Here is a 16359-nt window from a genome sequence, read left to right as displayed (position 1 = left end):
CTACACGAGAGCGGCTCCAGTCCGGCAGAGGGAAGCAACTCTGAGAAAGGTCCTCGAAGACACAGCAGTGCCCTCCTTTAACTACTTCGTTTAAAGGAAGCTTCCTGTTGGTTGGAATGGCACCGATATCATCCAATGGTTGTCTGTATCAATCCGGCTCCTCCAGATAGACGTTGACCCCAGCCAATAGATGGGGGCGCTGTCCGCAGCTTCTAATTGGCTGCTTCGTTCATCTATAAAATATGCAAACCGGCGAGAGGCCCTCCTTTTGCCAGGCGTCCTGGAGTGAGGTTCGTTCGTACCGTGCAGTCTCACCCGGGACTGGCGGCGGGGAGGATGGTTCTTTGGGGGGGCGCTTCGGGACTGCAGGGTCTGGGCCTGTTTGGCCTGGGCCGCGGCGACGGCAAATGCAGCCCCGGGCCGGGGTGGTGGGCGCCCGCGCGTGATCTGCTCCACGTGTGCCTTGGGCTTGGAGCCCGCCATGTCTTGGGGACTTGTGTCGGGGTGTCTTGAGCTCCCTTTCTCTCTTCAGTGACATCGTCTTTAAACCCTCGTGGCAATCCCTGACGCACCGCAGTGATGCCCAGGGAAGACAGGGCGACCTGGAAGTCCAATTACTTCCTTAAGATCATCGTAAGTGCGGGGTGGGTCCCAGCCGACCACCGTGCTGCTTCGGTCCCGGGCACTAACGGGGACAATCAGCAGCCATGTGCTGAGTGCCTACTACCACATTAGGCCATTTTAGGCAAAACTCATTTAATCTTCCCAATTTCCCGAGATCCGCGCCCTTCCTCCTCCCTTTGTTGCAGGTAAACAGGCTCAGGCCCGTTAAGTGGCTCCTAGGGTGACGGCATTAAGGCCCAGGTCTGTCGGCTTCCAAATAGCGCCCATAGTACTTTTACTCCCCTGCCTCCTTGTTTGGGAAGGTCTGAGGTAATGAGTGACTCATTATAAAGAGTCGAGTTGTTGCATATTCAGGTCCTATTAGGAAACTGAACTTTTAAGTGAATGCTTTCTTTTGGATGGCCTTGAGTTGGGTCTTCCCCTGCCTAGAAATGCTAACCATGCTGCTCTTCAGGCATTAGGATGCGTTGTAGAGTTTAGTCCATTGTATTCTTCCCCATTTATTCAGGATTTCAGACTCACAAAAAACTTAAAGAGTTGTAAAATGATCACATACCCACAACTTAGGTCCTACAAGCAATATTTTACTATATTTGCTTTATGTTGTATTTTGAATACTTTAAATCTAACCTTACTTGGAAGAGATTTTTTTTTCTATTAATGCAGCTGATTTGGTGAAACAAACATGCTTCATGGTTGGGAAAAATTAAAAATGCAAGTTACAATTAAAACTTTTTGATTGAATGTAGAAACATAATTTTCACCATTCATACTCGGCAAACAAATCTTTGAAAATCTAGCGTTGTTTTAACTCGGGCAGCTGGCAGTAAGAGGAATTGTCCCAGTCTCTGAGACATTTCCAAAGCATAGAAGAAAGGGAGTGAGATGGAAACCAGTTATTGTAGGATTTGGTTTCTCTTAATCTCTTCCCTCTTTTGTCCTGTGAAACGTTGCTTGTTTGTGGCTTGTTTCTGTAGCAACTTCTGGATGATTATCCGAAATGCTTCATTGTGGGAGCAGACAATGTGGGCTCCAAGCAGATGCAGCAGATCCGCATGTCTCTCCGAGGGAAGGCCGTGGTACTGATGGGCAAGAATACAATGATGCGCAAGGCCATCCGAGGGCATCTGGAAAACAACCCAGCTTTGGAGAAGTCAGTTCATCCTCCTGGGCATCTTTATCCGCCCTTCTCAGTGTCCTCCCTTTTCCTGGAGAAGAACGGTGCTGAAAAGTGACCGTCTCCCATAAACTTCTCTTTGCAGACTGTTGCCTCACATCCGGGGGAACGTGGGCTTTGTGTTCACCAAGGAGGACCTCACTGAGATCAGGGACATGCTGCTGGCCAATAAGGTAAGGGGAGAATCAGGTTGGTTGGAGAGACCTTATTAATTTTGGCTCCTTAAAAGCGACAAAACTGACTTTTCTCAGGTTGTGTCTGTGGAGAGAAGACTTCTCACTGTTTCTCATTTTTTGGTTCAGGTGCCAGCTGCCGCCCGTGCTGGTGCCATAGCCCCATGCGAAGTCACTGTGCCTGCCCAGAACACTGGTCTGGGGCCTGAGAAGACCTCCTTCTTCCAGGCTTTAGGCATCACCACTAAAATCTCCAGGGGCACCATCGAAATCCTGGTGAGTGGACCTGGCTTGCCAGTGCTAGCCGGGCTCGGTTGCTGCCAACCTGCTGGATGTCCAGTGTTAACTGCCAACTCCCTTGTTCTTCAGAGTGACGTGCAGCTGATTAAGACTGGAGACAAAGTGGGAGCCAGTGAAGCCACGTTGCTGAACATGCTGAACATCTCCCCCTTCTCCTTTGGGCTGGTCATCCAGCAGGTGTTTGACAATGGCAGCATCTACAACCCTGAAGTACTTGACATCACAGAGGAAACTCTGCATTCTCGCTTCCTGGAGGTACACACTGCCCATTCCAGGCCCTTCTTGCATTTATAGTTGAGAGTGTGTCTAGCTTCAGACTGAATCCTGGCCATGCAGCTGACTAGCAGTGTAATAACCAGGGACAGTTGTTTAATCTGTCCCTCAGTTTCCTTGTCTGTAAATGGCAATAACAATATAAGATTGTTGAAGGATCTAATGAATTAATGAATGTAAAGCCTTAGAACAGTGCTGGGCACATGGTAAGGGCTGTTATTCTAGGGCGGGCAGTAAGATAGGAGATTTTGAGTAGTGTCAGTGAGTCAAAAGAGGAATGAGAAGATGAGGTAGTTAATACATCAGTGTTGCCAAGTACCCTGTCTTGGGAAGATGGACTCTTTCAGGGACTGTTATTGCTTAGCTTTTGCCGCTAATATATCCTCTAGTTAACAAGTAAGGTGGTAGGAGATATAATTCCTTTTTTCTTGGATGAACGGAACATTGCAATTATACATACTCTTAACTCCAGTTACTTTTGGAAATCTCACTAGTGAATGAAATTCACATCTGGAACTAATTTAATGTTTTTCTGTCTTGGAATGCAATGGTTATGTTAATAGTTTATATTTTCACAAGATGGTGGCTTTTGAAGTAAATGCCACCATCATGGTATAGGGAACGCCCATGTTGAGAATAACAGCAAAAAGCATTTATAAATTATTGGGTCTGAATTTCCCTGCCAGAAGCATTTGGTGTGAGGTGGAGTGTCCTGTGTGAGACATATACTAATCTAGCAAGTCTTGTTTGCTGTCGAGCTTTGCTTGGACTCAACAGCAAAGACATCACACCTGAAGTGTGATTTTTTTTCCCCTTCCTTCCACAGGGTGTCCGCAATGTTGCCAGCGTATGTCTGCAGATTGGTTACCCAACTGTTGCATCCGTACCCCATTCTATCATCAGTGGGTACAAGCGGGTCCTGGCTTTGTCTGTGGAGACTGATTACACCTTCCCACTTGCTGAAAAGGTAAAAAAAAAATCTACCAGGACCACAGCAGACCTGACAGTTATTAGCAGGAGGATAAATAGCTGCCTGTTGAGTTAGTGTTTTTATAATAGTGTTTTACGTAGCAGATACATTTTTAAGAGTATAGATACCCTAGGGGGACTGGTTCCAGGGCTCCCCACGGACACCAAATCCATGGGTGCTCAAGTTCCTTGTATAAAGTGGTGTTATGTTAAATAACACTTCTAGGTTACTTACAATACCTAATACAATGTGAATGCAATGTAAATAATTGCCCCCGTGCAGAAAATTCAGGTTTTGCTTTTCGGAAATTTTTTCTTTTTTTTGATCAGCAGTTGGGATACAGAGGGCCAACTGTATACTTGAGGTTGGGAGGCAGGGGAGGTGTGTCCGCGACTTTAGAAATTACAAGAGACTTAAAGAGGGGTTAGTTAACAGGTAGGAGCTGGGCCTAAGATCACCAGGCTATACCCAAGCCGTCCTGTCTGGTCACTTCCAGAGGAGGATTTCACTGATATGGAAATTGGTCCTTAAAACTAGAGCTCTGCAGAGGCTGAAGGGTTGTGGGTAGTAGTGGGTGTAGATGACTATTTTGACCATGAACTTTCCCCCTTGCTTTAGGTCAAGGCCTTCTTGGCTGATCCATCTGCATTTGTGGCTGCTGCCCCCGTGGCAGCTGCCAGCACTGCTGCTCCTGCTGCTGCTACCGCTGCAGCCCCAGCCAAGGTTGAAGCAAAGGAAGAGTCGGAGGAGTCGGACGAGGACATGGGATTTGGTCTCTTTGACTAATCACCAAAAAGCAGCCAACTCAGCTGGCTTTATTTGTGAAACAAGGAAATAAAGGCTTACTTCTCTTACAAGTCTCTGGATTTCTCATTTTGTGCATTTTGAGGTTATAGTTCTGTGTGCTAGAAATTAAAGCCATGGTAAAATCATAGAGCTTTATTTGGAGTTGACATTTGGTATCCTCTTTGTAAGTGAAGTACTGCTCTCCTAGTATCCTGTACTTTTTGTGGACCCAGCTTTAACTATTCTTATTAAATGGAATTGATTCCATGACCATCAGGCCACTATCCTGGGTCACTCCAAGATACTTTGAGTAGGGTATCATATTGAGATGAGCACTGGATGAGTGCTGCCAGGGTTTTTCAAACTGGGTGGTGATGTGATTAATGATGAGTTTAGTGGTGACTGTTATTTAAGGAGATAGAACAGCTGATGCTGTAGGTGTTGTGAATCAGGTTTCACTTACCGATTTGCACTGGGTCACCCAGTAATGTACTAGTTGTAACCAGGACTCAAAAGTGAAAGCTGTTGCTGACGGGGACGACAACTGAGCTGTGCAGACCGTATTTGAACTAGTTACAGAGTTGGCAGGTCTGCATGCTGAATAAAACTTAAAGCAACTCCGGACCATGAGGCCCACTACCCGCAGCCTGTGGCCTTGTCTTAAGGAGCTGTCCCCGGGCAGGCTCTTCTCTCAGCTCTAGAGTCCTCCCCTGACTGCCAGGTATACCCCTGTTTTTAAACCCTCACATTGTCCACCGCTGGGGTACAAACTCTTAATAGGATAAGACACGAGTTGGCTGCCTGCCTTTTAGCGAGCTCAGTTCCTGTCATCAAGGGAACTCCTCTAGGAAGTATCTAGGACACGCTTCTGTAAAATGGTCTTCACGCAGGAGAGGCTCACACGGAGGTGTCTGGGGCGGACCTGCGCACTCGTGGGTCGATGGCTGCAGGGCGGTCTCGCCGCGTTACAAACCCTCAGGGACCCTCGTCTCCCACTAGGCCGGGCTGAGAAAGGCCCTGGGGAGGAGGCCTTGATAATCCCCGGCGCTCACCCCGGTACCCAGTCCAGTTGCCCACCTCGAAGCCCAGGCTGCCGCCGCCGCCATCCCGGCCCCGGGCCCCAATGGCATCCCGGCCTCGCTCTGCGGTGTGGGCCCGCGCTGTGACCCGGAAGCGCTCCGGAAGCGGTTCCGGAGTCAGCGCCGGCAGGATGGCGGCGGACACGCAGGTGAGGCGGGCGGTTGCGAGGCCAACGCGGCCGGCGACTGGGCACGGACGGCGGCGGTCGGGCCGGACCGCTAGTGCCGCTGGCGTAGGGGGCCGGGGGACGGCGGCTGCGGAGGGCGCGGCCCAGGTGCCGCTTTGGGCCGGTCCCTCCCGGACCCGGCTTCGTCCCGGCTCCCGGCCCGGGTGGCGCGGACCGGCCGCGGGCTCGAGGAATCAGGGACTCCGGCCTCGGCGGCTGGAACCCGTCGGGCCCTCCCCGATTCCGGAGTTGCCGAAGTTCCCCTTTCAGGGAGTCTCTGCTCCATTTCTCCGAAGCCCTCCAGCAGTGAGCCCCGGCCAACGCCAACTCCCTCTTAAACTTTGTATTCAGCAAATATTTCTCAAGCACCTACCATGTGCAGGGATTTATAGCATATTCTTTGGATTCACACAGATCTGAGTTGGGAGTCTTGGTCAGTTTCAGTTTCTCTGAGACGCTGGGCAAGTTTCTTAACCCTGCCAATTCTCAGTCTTTTCATCCATAAAATGGGGCTAAACTAGTACCTGTCGTGTAGGGTTGTTGTGAGGAGTCAGTGAAATAAAGTAGGACTCCATATATGTTGATGGTTGTTATTAGATGCAGCGTTAGATAAAAGAACTGTCACAATTCAGGAAGTCTTGTCACCCTGAGTGTTATCACCTGTGAAGTACCTCATAGTTAAGGGAAGACCTTTTTCCTCCACCCCATCCTCCTTTTAGCCGTGTTTTAGGGTGAAAAGACGATATTATGGGAGAAGGAAATGGGTCTCTAAAGGACAGCGTGGCTCACTTGGGTATGGGGTGAGGAGATTTTAATTGATTTTGATAGGGAGGCCCTGAGGCCAGAGAGTGATTCCTTAAGCTGAGCATTCAAAAGATGCGAATTTTGAGTTTCCTGTGCAAGGGAGGGTCTGGTAATTTTTTTTTTTTAATATTTATTTATTTAGGCGGCGCCGGGTTTTAGTTTCGGCATGAGGACTTCTTAGTTGTGGCTCGCATGTGGGGACCTAGTTCCCGACCAGGGAACGAACCCGGGCCCCCTGCATTGGGAGCGCAGTCTTACCCACTGGACCACCAGGGAAGTCCCAGGGGCTGGTAATTTGTTCCAAGTTTGTTATAGTGAATGTTGTAAAGAAAAGCATAGTCTCTTGGGTATTTTGAAAAGGATTGGGAGAATACACGCTGTGTAACATTAAAACTCAAATGCAAAAAAAAAAATTTCTCTAGTGCTGTGTTGTTCAGTATGGTAGCCAGTTAATTAATAGCCAAGCGACTAATTAAGTTAGTTAAAATTAAATGAAATTAAAAATTCAGTTCTTCGGTTGCACTAGCCACATTTCAGTGCACCAGTAGCCATAGGTGGCTGGTGACTACTGCATTGTACAGTGCAAAAGAACATTTCCATCAACACAGAAAGTTCTACTGGACGGTGCTCCTCTAGAGAGAAACCTGTGAACATTTAAGCTCTTTGCATCTGATCTCACCAGCAAATGACTTCTCTGAAGGATCTTCCTCAGTTTTATTCTGACAGGATCCCAAGTGGGTAACATTCATTTTCTGATTAAGAAAAAGAGCCTTGAACCTGAAACGCTCTTTCATCTTTGGGGGAGAAACTATAGCCAGGAATTTAATATTAGCATGGAAAAACAGCTATGTGAGAATTTTAGGTAGAGGGTGGATTATATATATGCATCTATTTTTGCTATCTCCTCCAGCCTCACTAAAACTAGTAAAGAGTTGGGGGAAAAAATGAGAATTGGGAGAATGGGAAGCAGACAATAGCAGCAAACTTTTGGAAGCTAGAAAGTGATAAGCGGTAAAGGATTCAGCAGACCCAAGGGAAATGAATCCTAAGCCAAGTTAGGAAAGCTGAGAACCAACCTGATTTATGTTGCAGAATCTCTGACAGCTGGGAATTGGTGGTATCAGCTAACCTCTGGAAGTGAGGGTGAGTGGGGAGGGGCTAAGTTAGGAGGATTGGTTGAAAGCCCTTTTCAGATGCAGTCAGAGCCCCAGCTTTCTTTCTCCATCTTGGCAAAAGCCTGGAAGTTTTCTCTCTGGAGAAAACTTGTTTTGTGTAAAACAGGGCCACACAAAAGTGTGGGAGGTCCAATATCCACGGAAATCATCAACAAAATAATTCAGCATACTTTCTGTGAACTGAAGCATGTGTTTTCAGATCAAAAATGCTCAGTACAATGGTTGGAAACAGACTCACAACAAAGCACATTAATGTGAAATTTTAGAACCTTGGACTCAAAAAGAAGATCTTAGAAACTTCCAGGGGGGGAAAATCAGGTCTCAGACAAAGGATCAAGAACCAGAATGGCGTTGGGTTTCCCAACAGTACTGAAAGCTAGAACTCAGTGAAGAAAGGTCTTCAGTATTCTAGGAAAACTTCAACCTAGAATTCTGTACCCAGACAAACTTCAGGTAGGAGGCCAAAACATTTTCAAACTTGCAAGGACTTCACGAGATGGAGGATGTACTTTACCCATACACAAGAAAGAGTACATTTTCAGGGTGATAGAGTCCCAGCTGTAGGAGATCACCCACCAAATTGGGGCAGGTCGGAAAGCACTGGGAGAGGCTTCTTCAGGAAGGTGGAATTTGGTAGAATACCTGGTCTGCCTAAATGTATTGAGATTTAGACAAGTGGCAGAAAGTTTGGGATTGAATTATTAATTAGAACAGATAAAACAAGGCAAACTGAGGTGAGGAGGGAATGGGCATTGGGAGCCGTTATTTAACTCCAGGGTTAATTTTTAAAAAGCTGTGCAAGAGAGTAAACACTTTATTAAATGGAAATTGAATACCATTTGCATATAATGTAAACACTGAATTACTGGGCTAACCCATATTATGAAACAAAGGAATTGTGTCAGGGATGTGGAGAGGGTCTCTGGTGGAGTTGAAGAGGGAGAGAGGTCTTTGGTAGAAAGGCAGAAGTAGCAGCACAAGCAAATTATTTAGAGATATGGCGATAACTACCGAAATAATCAGCCAATATTGGTGAAAGAGATTGTCCTTGTGTGTGAGGGCATGCGCCTGATTTTTAGAGCAAACCTCCCAGAACTTTTTGACTCTTTAATTATATACGTGAGTGACTATAAAAACAAGAGACAATATTAAAACAAATAATTTGTGTAGAAGACAGTTTTGGACATGATTTTATTCATTGCTAATAGAATTATAGCAGGGATTTATCTGTAAGAAGAACTCAGTATTACTTTCTCTCTCTATGCACCCTTGAGTCTTATTCTACTAATAAGGCCTGTCCGTGAAATACCCTCAAAAGAAAAAGAGGATGGGTGTTACCCACTTGGGGTCTTATTATGCCCTGCTCAACTGCTCATGTATCCACAACCTGCCTGCTTTGTAGCCTGTAGAATATTGTTCAGGAGCAGATTTTCAGGAATATTTGCAAACCGCCCCTCTTTCTAGGTCTCATGCTCATGTCCCTGTGCAGGGGATGCAGTTGTGGTAACATGGATGGTGGTTGAAAGCTAAGGACTTGTTAGCATCAGTTTTTAGACCTGTTGTTTTCAGGTTTAGTTTCAGAAATGCAGGTGCTGTGGCCCACAAGTCCAGTCTGAGCAGTGGCTTCCTCTCTGGGAGTTGGTTTCTTCATCACCTGTGAAATGGGGATATGGTGCCTCTCTGGAAGGCTTGCTGGTAGTAGTAGCTGATTTTGTGCTTGGGATGAGAGGTAGATGCTCTACATACACTATCTCATTTAGTCTCTGTTTAACAGTCATGAGGTAGTTGCTGTTACCTGCATTGTATAGATGGGAAATCTGAGAGTCAAGGAAATGATATAATTTGACTGAGTTTCCACAGCTGGTAGGAGGCAGAGCTGGGATTCAATTTCTTGACCTTTTACCCGCTAGCCAGCTGTGCTTATGACTTGCTAGGATACTCCTCCTTATGGGAGTTTTACAAGAGATAATATAAAGGGAACATACCCGGCATTTAGTAGGCCCTCCCTAGATTTTGCATAGTTTGGAAGGGATATTTTCTGTCCTGAGGTCTTTGCCTTTGACCTTGCCTCTTTTTGTCCAAGTTTAAATGAGGTATACTGAGTGGCTGACTGGTTGGGTTAAAAGCAGTACATCTCACTCAACTGGGGGTGATTGTGTCCCCCAGGAGATGTTTGACAATGTCTGGAAACAGTTGGGGTTGCCGCAGCTGTGGTGGGAGGATGGGGTGCTGCTACTGGTGTCCATTGGGTAGAGGCTGCTCAAAATCCTACGATGTGTAAAGGCAGCCCCCAAAGTCAGGAGTGTGGAGGTTGAGAAACCCCGGGTTAGAGAGAGCTTCACTGAGTTCCGCACCTCCCACAGCTCGCTCTCTCTCTCTCTGTCTCCCCCCACCCCTGCCCCGCAATGTTTTGTAGTTTGACTGCTGAAATTTTTCACTGTGGGCTTGGTCTTCACAGGTTTCTGAGACACTAAAGCGTTTTGCAGGGAAGGTGACAACAGCCAGTGTGAAGGAACGGAGAGAAATCCTCAGTGAGCTGGGGAAATGTGTTGCTGGAAAAGGTATTTGTTTTCATTTCGTTGATTTCATTTCAAACTAAACTGGGTTCTCTGTTTAGAACCATGGCCTTCTTTTCCCCTCACAGCAACTTCTGTCTTCACTGTCTGTATTTGCTTGTTATAATCTGCACGGAAACAGTTGGGTTGGTGGAGAGTTTATCTTTCTAGGCGCCAAACCTTTTTACCAGTTTTAACCATTTTCATTGGAAATAGTTCTAAAAGATACCAACAATCTTTCTTAAGTGATATATTGGATGGAAAAACATTTTCTTTATGACCGGGGGCACCATTTTTCCCAGTCAGTGTTCCGTGAAAACAAGCAAGATGTTATCAAGTGATTGGCTAGTAAAGGATTCCAAGATCATGTAAGTTTGTGAGATGTCACATTTTATTTCTTTTATTTTTTAACTTATTTATTTTTGGCTGTGTTGGGTCATCGTTGCCGCGCGCGGGCTTTCTCTAGTTGTGGCTAGTGGGGGCTACTCTTCGTTGTGGTGCGTGGGCTTCTCATTGCGGTGGCTTCTTTTGTCGCGGAGCACGGGCTCTAGGCTCACGGGCTTCAGTAGTTGTGGCTCGCGGGCTCTAGAGCGCAGGCTCAGTAGTTGCTCCGCGGCATGTGGGATCTTCCCGGACTAGGGCTCGAACCTTTGTCCCCTGCATTGGCAGGCGGATTCTTAACCACTGCGCCACCAGGGAAGCCCAGATGTCACATTTTAATCCAGTGCTTCCTTGAACCTCTTTTTTGCCAGAAACCTGTTTAGGGTCTGGGCAGCGCATTTTGGGAAATGCTGAGCACATGTAGTTACCCTGATTCTGTACTATAACCCGAGGGCTCTTGCTGCAAATTATGGGGCGTGCATAAGACTAGTGTGCCTTCAACCAATAAATGCTCATTAGTTTTTGAGTTTCCTTTTGGTGTGTTTTTACTATACAGCATTGGTTCTCAGAATGTGGTCCCTAGACCAGCAGTATCAGCATCACCTCAAAACTTGTTTGAGATGCAAATTCTCAGCTCCACCCCAGAGACTCCTATTCACCAAAACCCTGCAGGTGGAACCCAGCGTCTGTGTTTTAACAAGCCCGCAGGTGATTCCTGTGTTCGCTGCAGTTTGAGAACCATGGCGGTATAGAATTGGGTCTCCGTTTCTGTCAGCTTTCACTTGTTGTTAGGAAAAAGCCTACTTCCTGCCACCCTCTCACCCCCATTCTCATTCACTGCTTCTGATCTACTGTTGCCTGGTTACATACCCACGCTTGTTAAAGTAGTGTGTAAATTGCTGTTTGTGAGCGTCTGAGAGATTCTCCTGTGGATCAAAACTTTAGCATATGAGTGTTATGGCACCTTCAAAAGTCTTTCTGGTCACTTCTGAACAGAGTTCTAGTTAGAAAAGACTGCCATGTGACAGACCCTAGCTGGACTCCCTGAACCATAATGGCTGACTCCCTGCTAAGTAACTGCTGAATACTACACTTTTCCCCATTTTGTGGAGTTAAGGAGTTCGACATGTGTGGGTGAAGTTTATGAACTACTCAGGGCCTTTTCAGGGTGATTTTACTCTTCAGTCACCCTGAAATTCTACAATTCAGGGTGAATTACGTTTGTAAAATGTTTAGTAGTCTTTGATATACAAGTTGATTGGTGGAAGTTAACCTCCCATATGAAATTGTTAATTCTCAATTTCCTAATTTTGAGTCTAAGGAGGAGTCATTGCATAGTGATAGCTCTTCTGGCCTCTCCTTTTGTTAGGGTAGCAAGCAGGTCACCAGGTGAGTTCATCAGAGGTGGTGCAGTGGTGCAAGGTGTTTTCTGCCAGGGCGAGGAGTTGAAGTCTTCCTCAGAGCTGTCGATGTGGGTGGTCGGCCTGGCTCAGCCTAGTCTGGCCCTGAGGCCTCTGATGCTCTCCGCAGTCCTGCCTCCCTGTACTTGAAGCCTGAGACTCTGAGGCGGTGTCTGCTGTGCCTGATCTTTCCCGTCACAGGCGTCTAGTTCAGAGTCAGAGGTGAAGGGCTCTGCGTTCTGGCCATGGCTCTGCCACTTACAGGCTGTGGGACCCGGTTCAGGTTACTTAACCTGTGAGCCTGTCTCCTTGGAGTGAGGCGTGAATGAGAACACATGGGGACGGTGCTTGACTCAGTGCCTGGCTATGGTCAATGCCCAGTGTCTGTTAGCTGTTATTACTACTGTTCTCTTAGCCACAACCTGTTCCCGGCTCCAGTCACTCTTTTCCTCCGTTACTGAGGTAGCCTCAAATCAGATGGACCAGTACCAGGCTCAGGGCCCTGGGGGAGCTGGGTGCCCGCCCCTCCTTCATTCCCCATGCTCCCATCGTTCGGGTGCCTGAAGTGTGAGGCCCTGTGCAAACCCTTTGTGGGCCTCCTGCTCTCGGTGCCTCCCACGCTGGCCGGTCTGACACTCAGCGTACATTTCCCCGTGTCAGACCCTCCCCTCTTTGTCTGCAGGCTTCAGTCTGGCATGCAGAACCTGTCACAGGTTGGCTCTCCATTACTGAGCGCTATTGTTTCACCAGTTTCTCTTTCACTCAGCTGGCGTGCTTGGTTTTCCATGCCTTGGTTTCTTCATCTTAAAAATGAGCTCAATTGCAGTACCCACCTTACAGGAATTGAGTTAATGTATATAAAATGCTTAGAGCAGGGCCTGATGCCTCATGAGCACCGGTTAAGTGTTGGGTGTTGTTATTCCTCCTCCTCCTCATGCGCCCTGCACAGGCATTGTGCCTTCTTATCCCGGGCGCTTCTGCTCATGTTGTTAACACCACTCTGCATGCAGGCCCCTCTTTCCATTTGTCCACAGCCTACTCATCTGTTAGGCCAAGCTTCCGTGCCCTTAAAATCTTCAGAAACCTCTCTGTTATAGGTGTTCTTCTCTTTTCTGATCCCTCATAGTACTTAAGTTTTGTCCTATGTTTTAAAACCAATTGTTAGAACGTACATAAAGAAAAGTACACATATCATAAGTGAAGAGGTCGCTGAATTATCACAAACTAAACACAGCCATGTAACCAGCACCCGGATCAAGAAGCAGAACGTTTCCTGTACTCTAGCACCTCCACTCGACAGCATGTTAAATTTCGAGGCCACTTGTCTTGCCTTAGTTTCATTCATTTAACAGATGTCTGTCCAAGAGCCTTCCCGTGCTAGATGTTTCTTTAGAGTCCTATTTTGTCATTACTTTTTCCTGTTGGGAATTCTATCTGAAACGCCCGGGGAGTGTCTAGTGGGCAGAGATCATGTCAGCAGAATGCCTGGCTCGAGCAGATGCCCAGGAAGTAGATTTTATTTTATTAACCTCTGTGTAATCTTTGGTTTTAGATCTGCCGGAGGGAGCAGTGAAAGGCCTCTGCAAATTATTCTGCTTGACTCTGCATCGATACAGGCGAGTCCCGATCAAAGGCCCAGTGTCCAGAGCAGTTTGTGCAGAAATGTGGTATAGGGTAGTGGTTAGAGCCCAGGCTTTGGAGCCAGACTGCCTGGGTCCTGGGCAAGTTACTGAACCTCTCTGTGCCTCAGTTTCCTCATCTGCAGAACAGGGATGATGCTTTTATCTACCTCATAGGTGGTTGTCAGTAAGAGTCAAGTTCTTGGAACGTTGCTTGCCACGTTGAGTGCTCAGTCTCTACGCTGGCACCGGTCATGTGTGTAAAAGCACTTGGCCTAGTTTGAGGCCTAAAGGAAGTGTTCCCTAAAGGTAGATGTTTGCTTACAGCCTTAAGGCTCATTTGCCCTTATTAGATGCTTCCAGAACTCTCAGATGAGGTAGATTTATCCAGTTACTTCCTAATCGCATCATCTATGACCCACTGGAATACAGTGCAGTCTAATTTTCCTGAGAAAGACCAGGCTTGGCCTAAGCCCCCCAACCCTGCCCCGAGTCCACACGTTCACCTTCCCCTTCTTTCCTCCTCCTAGAGATGCAGCCTCACGCAGGGCTCTGCAGGCAGCAATCCAGCAGTTGGCTGAGGCCCAGCCAGAAGCCACTGCTAAGAACCTTCTGCACTCTCTGCAGTCTTCAGGCATTGGCTCCAAAGCAGGTGTCCCCAGGTAAGAGGTAAAGGTGATGGCCCACTGGGGGTGGTGGAGTCCTACTCGTGAGAAGCCGGTGCGGATGAGCAGGCGCGAACACGCCTGCCCCTTTCCCCTTTGCAACTCTGAGGGGCGCCAGCGGTCTGCCTTCTGAATGGACGGAGAAGCCAAGATGTCAGGCCCAGCGGAGAAACCACTTTCCTGAGGAACAGGGTTGGGAAACCAGTGGAAGTAAGGCCATTTTAAGGAGAAACCAAATGCCCACTAGGCACTGAATGGAGGAAACCATCCTTTTGATTTATAGTTGTGAGTTGAGTGCTAAGAGGTGGGAGTTTGGCACTCCTTGTCCTGAGTTGTCACAGATGACTTGTGGGGAACAAATTTCCAGTTCCAGTTAGGTCAGTGGAGGGTCTTGCATAGCAGGCCGGGCCTTGCAGTGAGCATTCGTCCTCAAGATGCAGGCTGCTGCTCTGACCTCATCCCCCCCTCCCCTCCCCTTTCAGTAAGAGCAGTGGCTCGGCTGCCTTGCTGGCCCTGTCCTGGACCTGCCTACTGGTGCGCATTGTCTTTCCCTCGAGAGCCAAGCGGCAAGGAGACATCTGGAACAAACTGGTAGGTTCCCCGAGTCTTTGCAGGCGTGCCGGTCAGCTCTCTGCACAGAGTTGGGACATGTTTAAGCACCTTCTCTGGCCAGCGCTCTTAGTGCTGGGTGACCAGGCACTTTGAGTTACCCTGAGGTGTGTGACTTTGGTGGATGGGCATGAGTGCAGCATAATAACATTCGTCTATTTATCAAATATCTTTGAGCTTTCCTGGGTCAGGCATGGTGCTAGGCCCTGGGAATACAGTGATGAGCAAGAGAAACGTGGTCCCTGCCTTCATGGCATATGTGGAAGACGTGACAGGCCAGAATGGGGAAGACAGGCAGAAAACAAGTAACCCAGAAAATACCGATTCTCTCCTCCCATTCTATGCCTGCTCCTTGCACATTCCCTGTCTTGCCTTTCAGCATGCCTGCTAACCAGAGATGGCCCAATAGGCCAGGTTGGGAGATTCTTTTGAATGCCTAGACATGCTTAGTGGAGGGCAAGAGGGATGGTCTTACGGTTTAACAAAAAAGGAGTCTGAGGATCTTGGTATGGATTTGACTCTTGGCCATGAGATTTGGCCAGATACCTAATTTCAGAGCCCATTTCCCATTGCTGCAAAAATGGGGAAAAGTACCACTCACCCATCCACCTCAAAGAGTTGCCATGAGGATGGGCTCAGAAGAGGTGTGAAAGGGCAGTAGAAACTTACAGAGGGCTGTGCAGGTAAATGAGGAGTGAGCATCCCTGCCTGGCACAGCCAGCTCGTAAGACTTATTGAGGCCTCATCCCTGGAAGCTTATCCAGCATACTTCTGGGGATGACCATAGATTGGCCATCAGCAGTTGATGGAAGGATAAGAACACTGAAACCTCACAGCTAGTGGATATGCTGGAAAACCACCTTCAGAGTGTGGGTTCCATTGTTACCAAAAGGCCTTCTTGTAAGATGGTTTATCATGGGCTCCCTCACTAGCACGTCTCCAATGAATTCTTATAACCGTTATCCAAGGTAAGTCAGTGTGGGTTAGTGAGCGGGAGGGGTCAACCCCGGAGTGTTGTGTTTATGGGACAGGATGCGTCAGGAGCTTGAAACCGTGGTGGTTTTTTCTGTGTCTTGAATCTGGGTTTTTCCTTTGCTCGTTGCTGATGTTGACTGTACACATAGGAGTAGTTCATTCAGTCCCTTAAGTATTTGTTGAGGGCCCTCTGCGTGTCAGGTGCTGTTCGAGGAGCTGAGGCTGAAACAGGGGACAGGTGAGAGGACCTTACTTTCTCATAGCTTTCAGTCGTGGGGAGAGGGTGGACGCAAACAAGTCTACATATAAATGACAAGGTGTAGAGTCGTGCAGCAGAAAAGCAGGCAGGAGGATAGAGAGAGTGGGTGGACGGTAATGGTGGGAGGAAGGCCTTTGGAGGAGGTACCATTTGAGCAGGGACCTGAAGGATATGAAAGAAAAAACCATGCCCAGATTAAGGGTTAGAACGTTCCAGGAAGAAAGAACAGCAATATAGTTCTGAATGTGATATCAGCAAGCTTAAAAAGCTATTTTAATAATAATTTTTAAAAAAACGGTTCAGGGCTTCCCTGGTGATGCAGTGGTTGAGAGTCCACCTGCCGATGCAGGGGACACGGGCTCGTGCCC

The 16359-nt window shown here is 47.7% G+C and overlaps 2 protein-coding genes across 2 annotated transcripts in view; both read left to right on the top strand.

Moving 5' to 3' along the window:
- The first annotated feature begins 275 nt into the window (after positions 1-275).
- Positions 276-4374, top strand: RPLP0 (ribosomal protein lateral stalk subunit P0). The gene is made up of 8 exons (XM_079717594.1): positions 276-290; positions 533-633; positions 1602-1777; positions 1887-1974; positions 2104-2250; positions 2344-2529; positions 3374-3514; positions 4136-4374. Exons 2-8 carry the CDS (start codon positions 580-582, stop codon positions 4301-4303), a joined length of 960 nt encoding a protein of 319 aa, XP_079573720.1. The 5' UTR covers positions 276-290; positions 533-579; the 3' UTR covers positions 4304-4374.
- Positions 4375-4929: 555 nt separating this feature from the next.
- GCN1 (GCN1 activator of EIF2AK4) overlaps positions 4930-16359 on the top strand; it is a gene marked incomplete at its 5' end in the record, with an annotated part of 57696 nt that continues 46266 nt past the window's right edge. Inside the window, 6 exons of the mRNA XM_079718139.1 lie at positions 4930-4981; positions 5368-5531; positions 9987-10089; positions 13417-13480; positions 14014-14145; positions 14631-14739. Coding sequence (XP_079574265.1) covers positions 4930-4981; positions 5368-5531; positions 9987-10089; positions 13417-13480; positions 14014-14145; positions 14631-14739 — 624 coding nt within the window. The remainder of the gene's footprint in view (positions 4982-5367; positions 5532-9986; positions 10090-13416; positions 13481-14013; positions 14146-14630; positions 14740-16359) is intronic.

This window comes from Hyperoodon ampullatus, assembly GCF_949752795.1.
Source record: "Hyperoodon ampullatus genome assembly, chromosome: 13".
Classification (NCBI taxonomy): Eukaryota; Metazoa; Chordata; class Mammalia; order Artiodactyla; family Ziphiidae; genus Hyperoodon; species Hyperoodon ampullatus.
Note: the sequence above shows the minus strand (reverse complement) of the source record. Positions and strands in the feature narration are given on the sequence as shown.

Coding starts and splice junctions, on each gene's coding strand:
- RPLP0 (XM_079717594.1), top strand. CDS start 580: ATGCCCAGGGAAGACAGGGCGACCTGGAAGTCCAATTACTTCCTTAAG. Junction 2,251..2,343: donor GGGGCACCATCGAAATCCTG/GTGAGTGGACCT, acceptor CTTGTTCTTCAG/AGTGACGTGCAGCTGATTAA. Junction 2,530..3,373: donor TGCATTCTCGCTTCCTGGAG/GTACACACTGCC, acceptor TTCCTTCCACAG/GGTGTCCGCAATGTTGCCAG.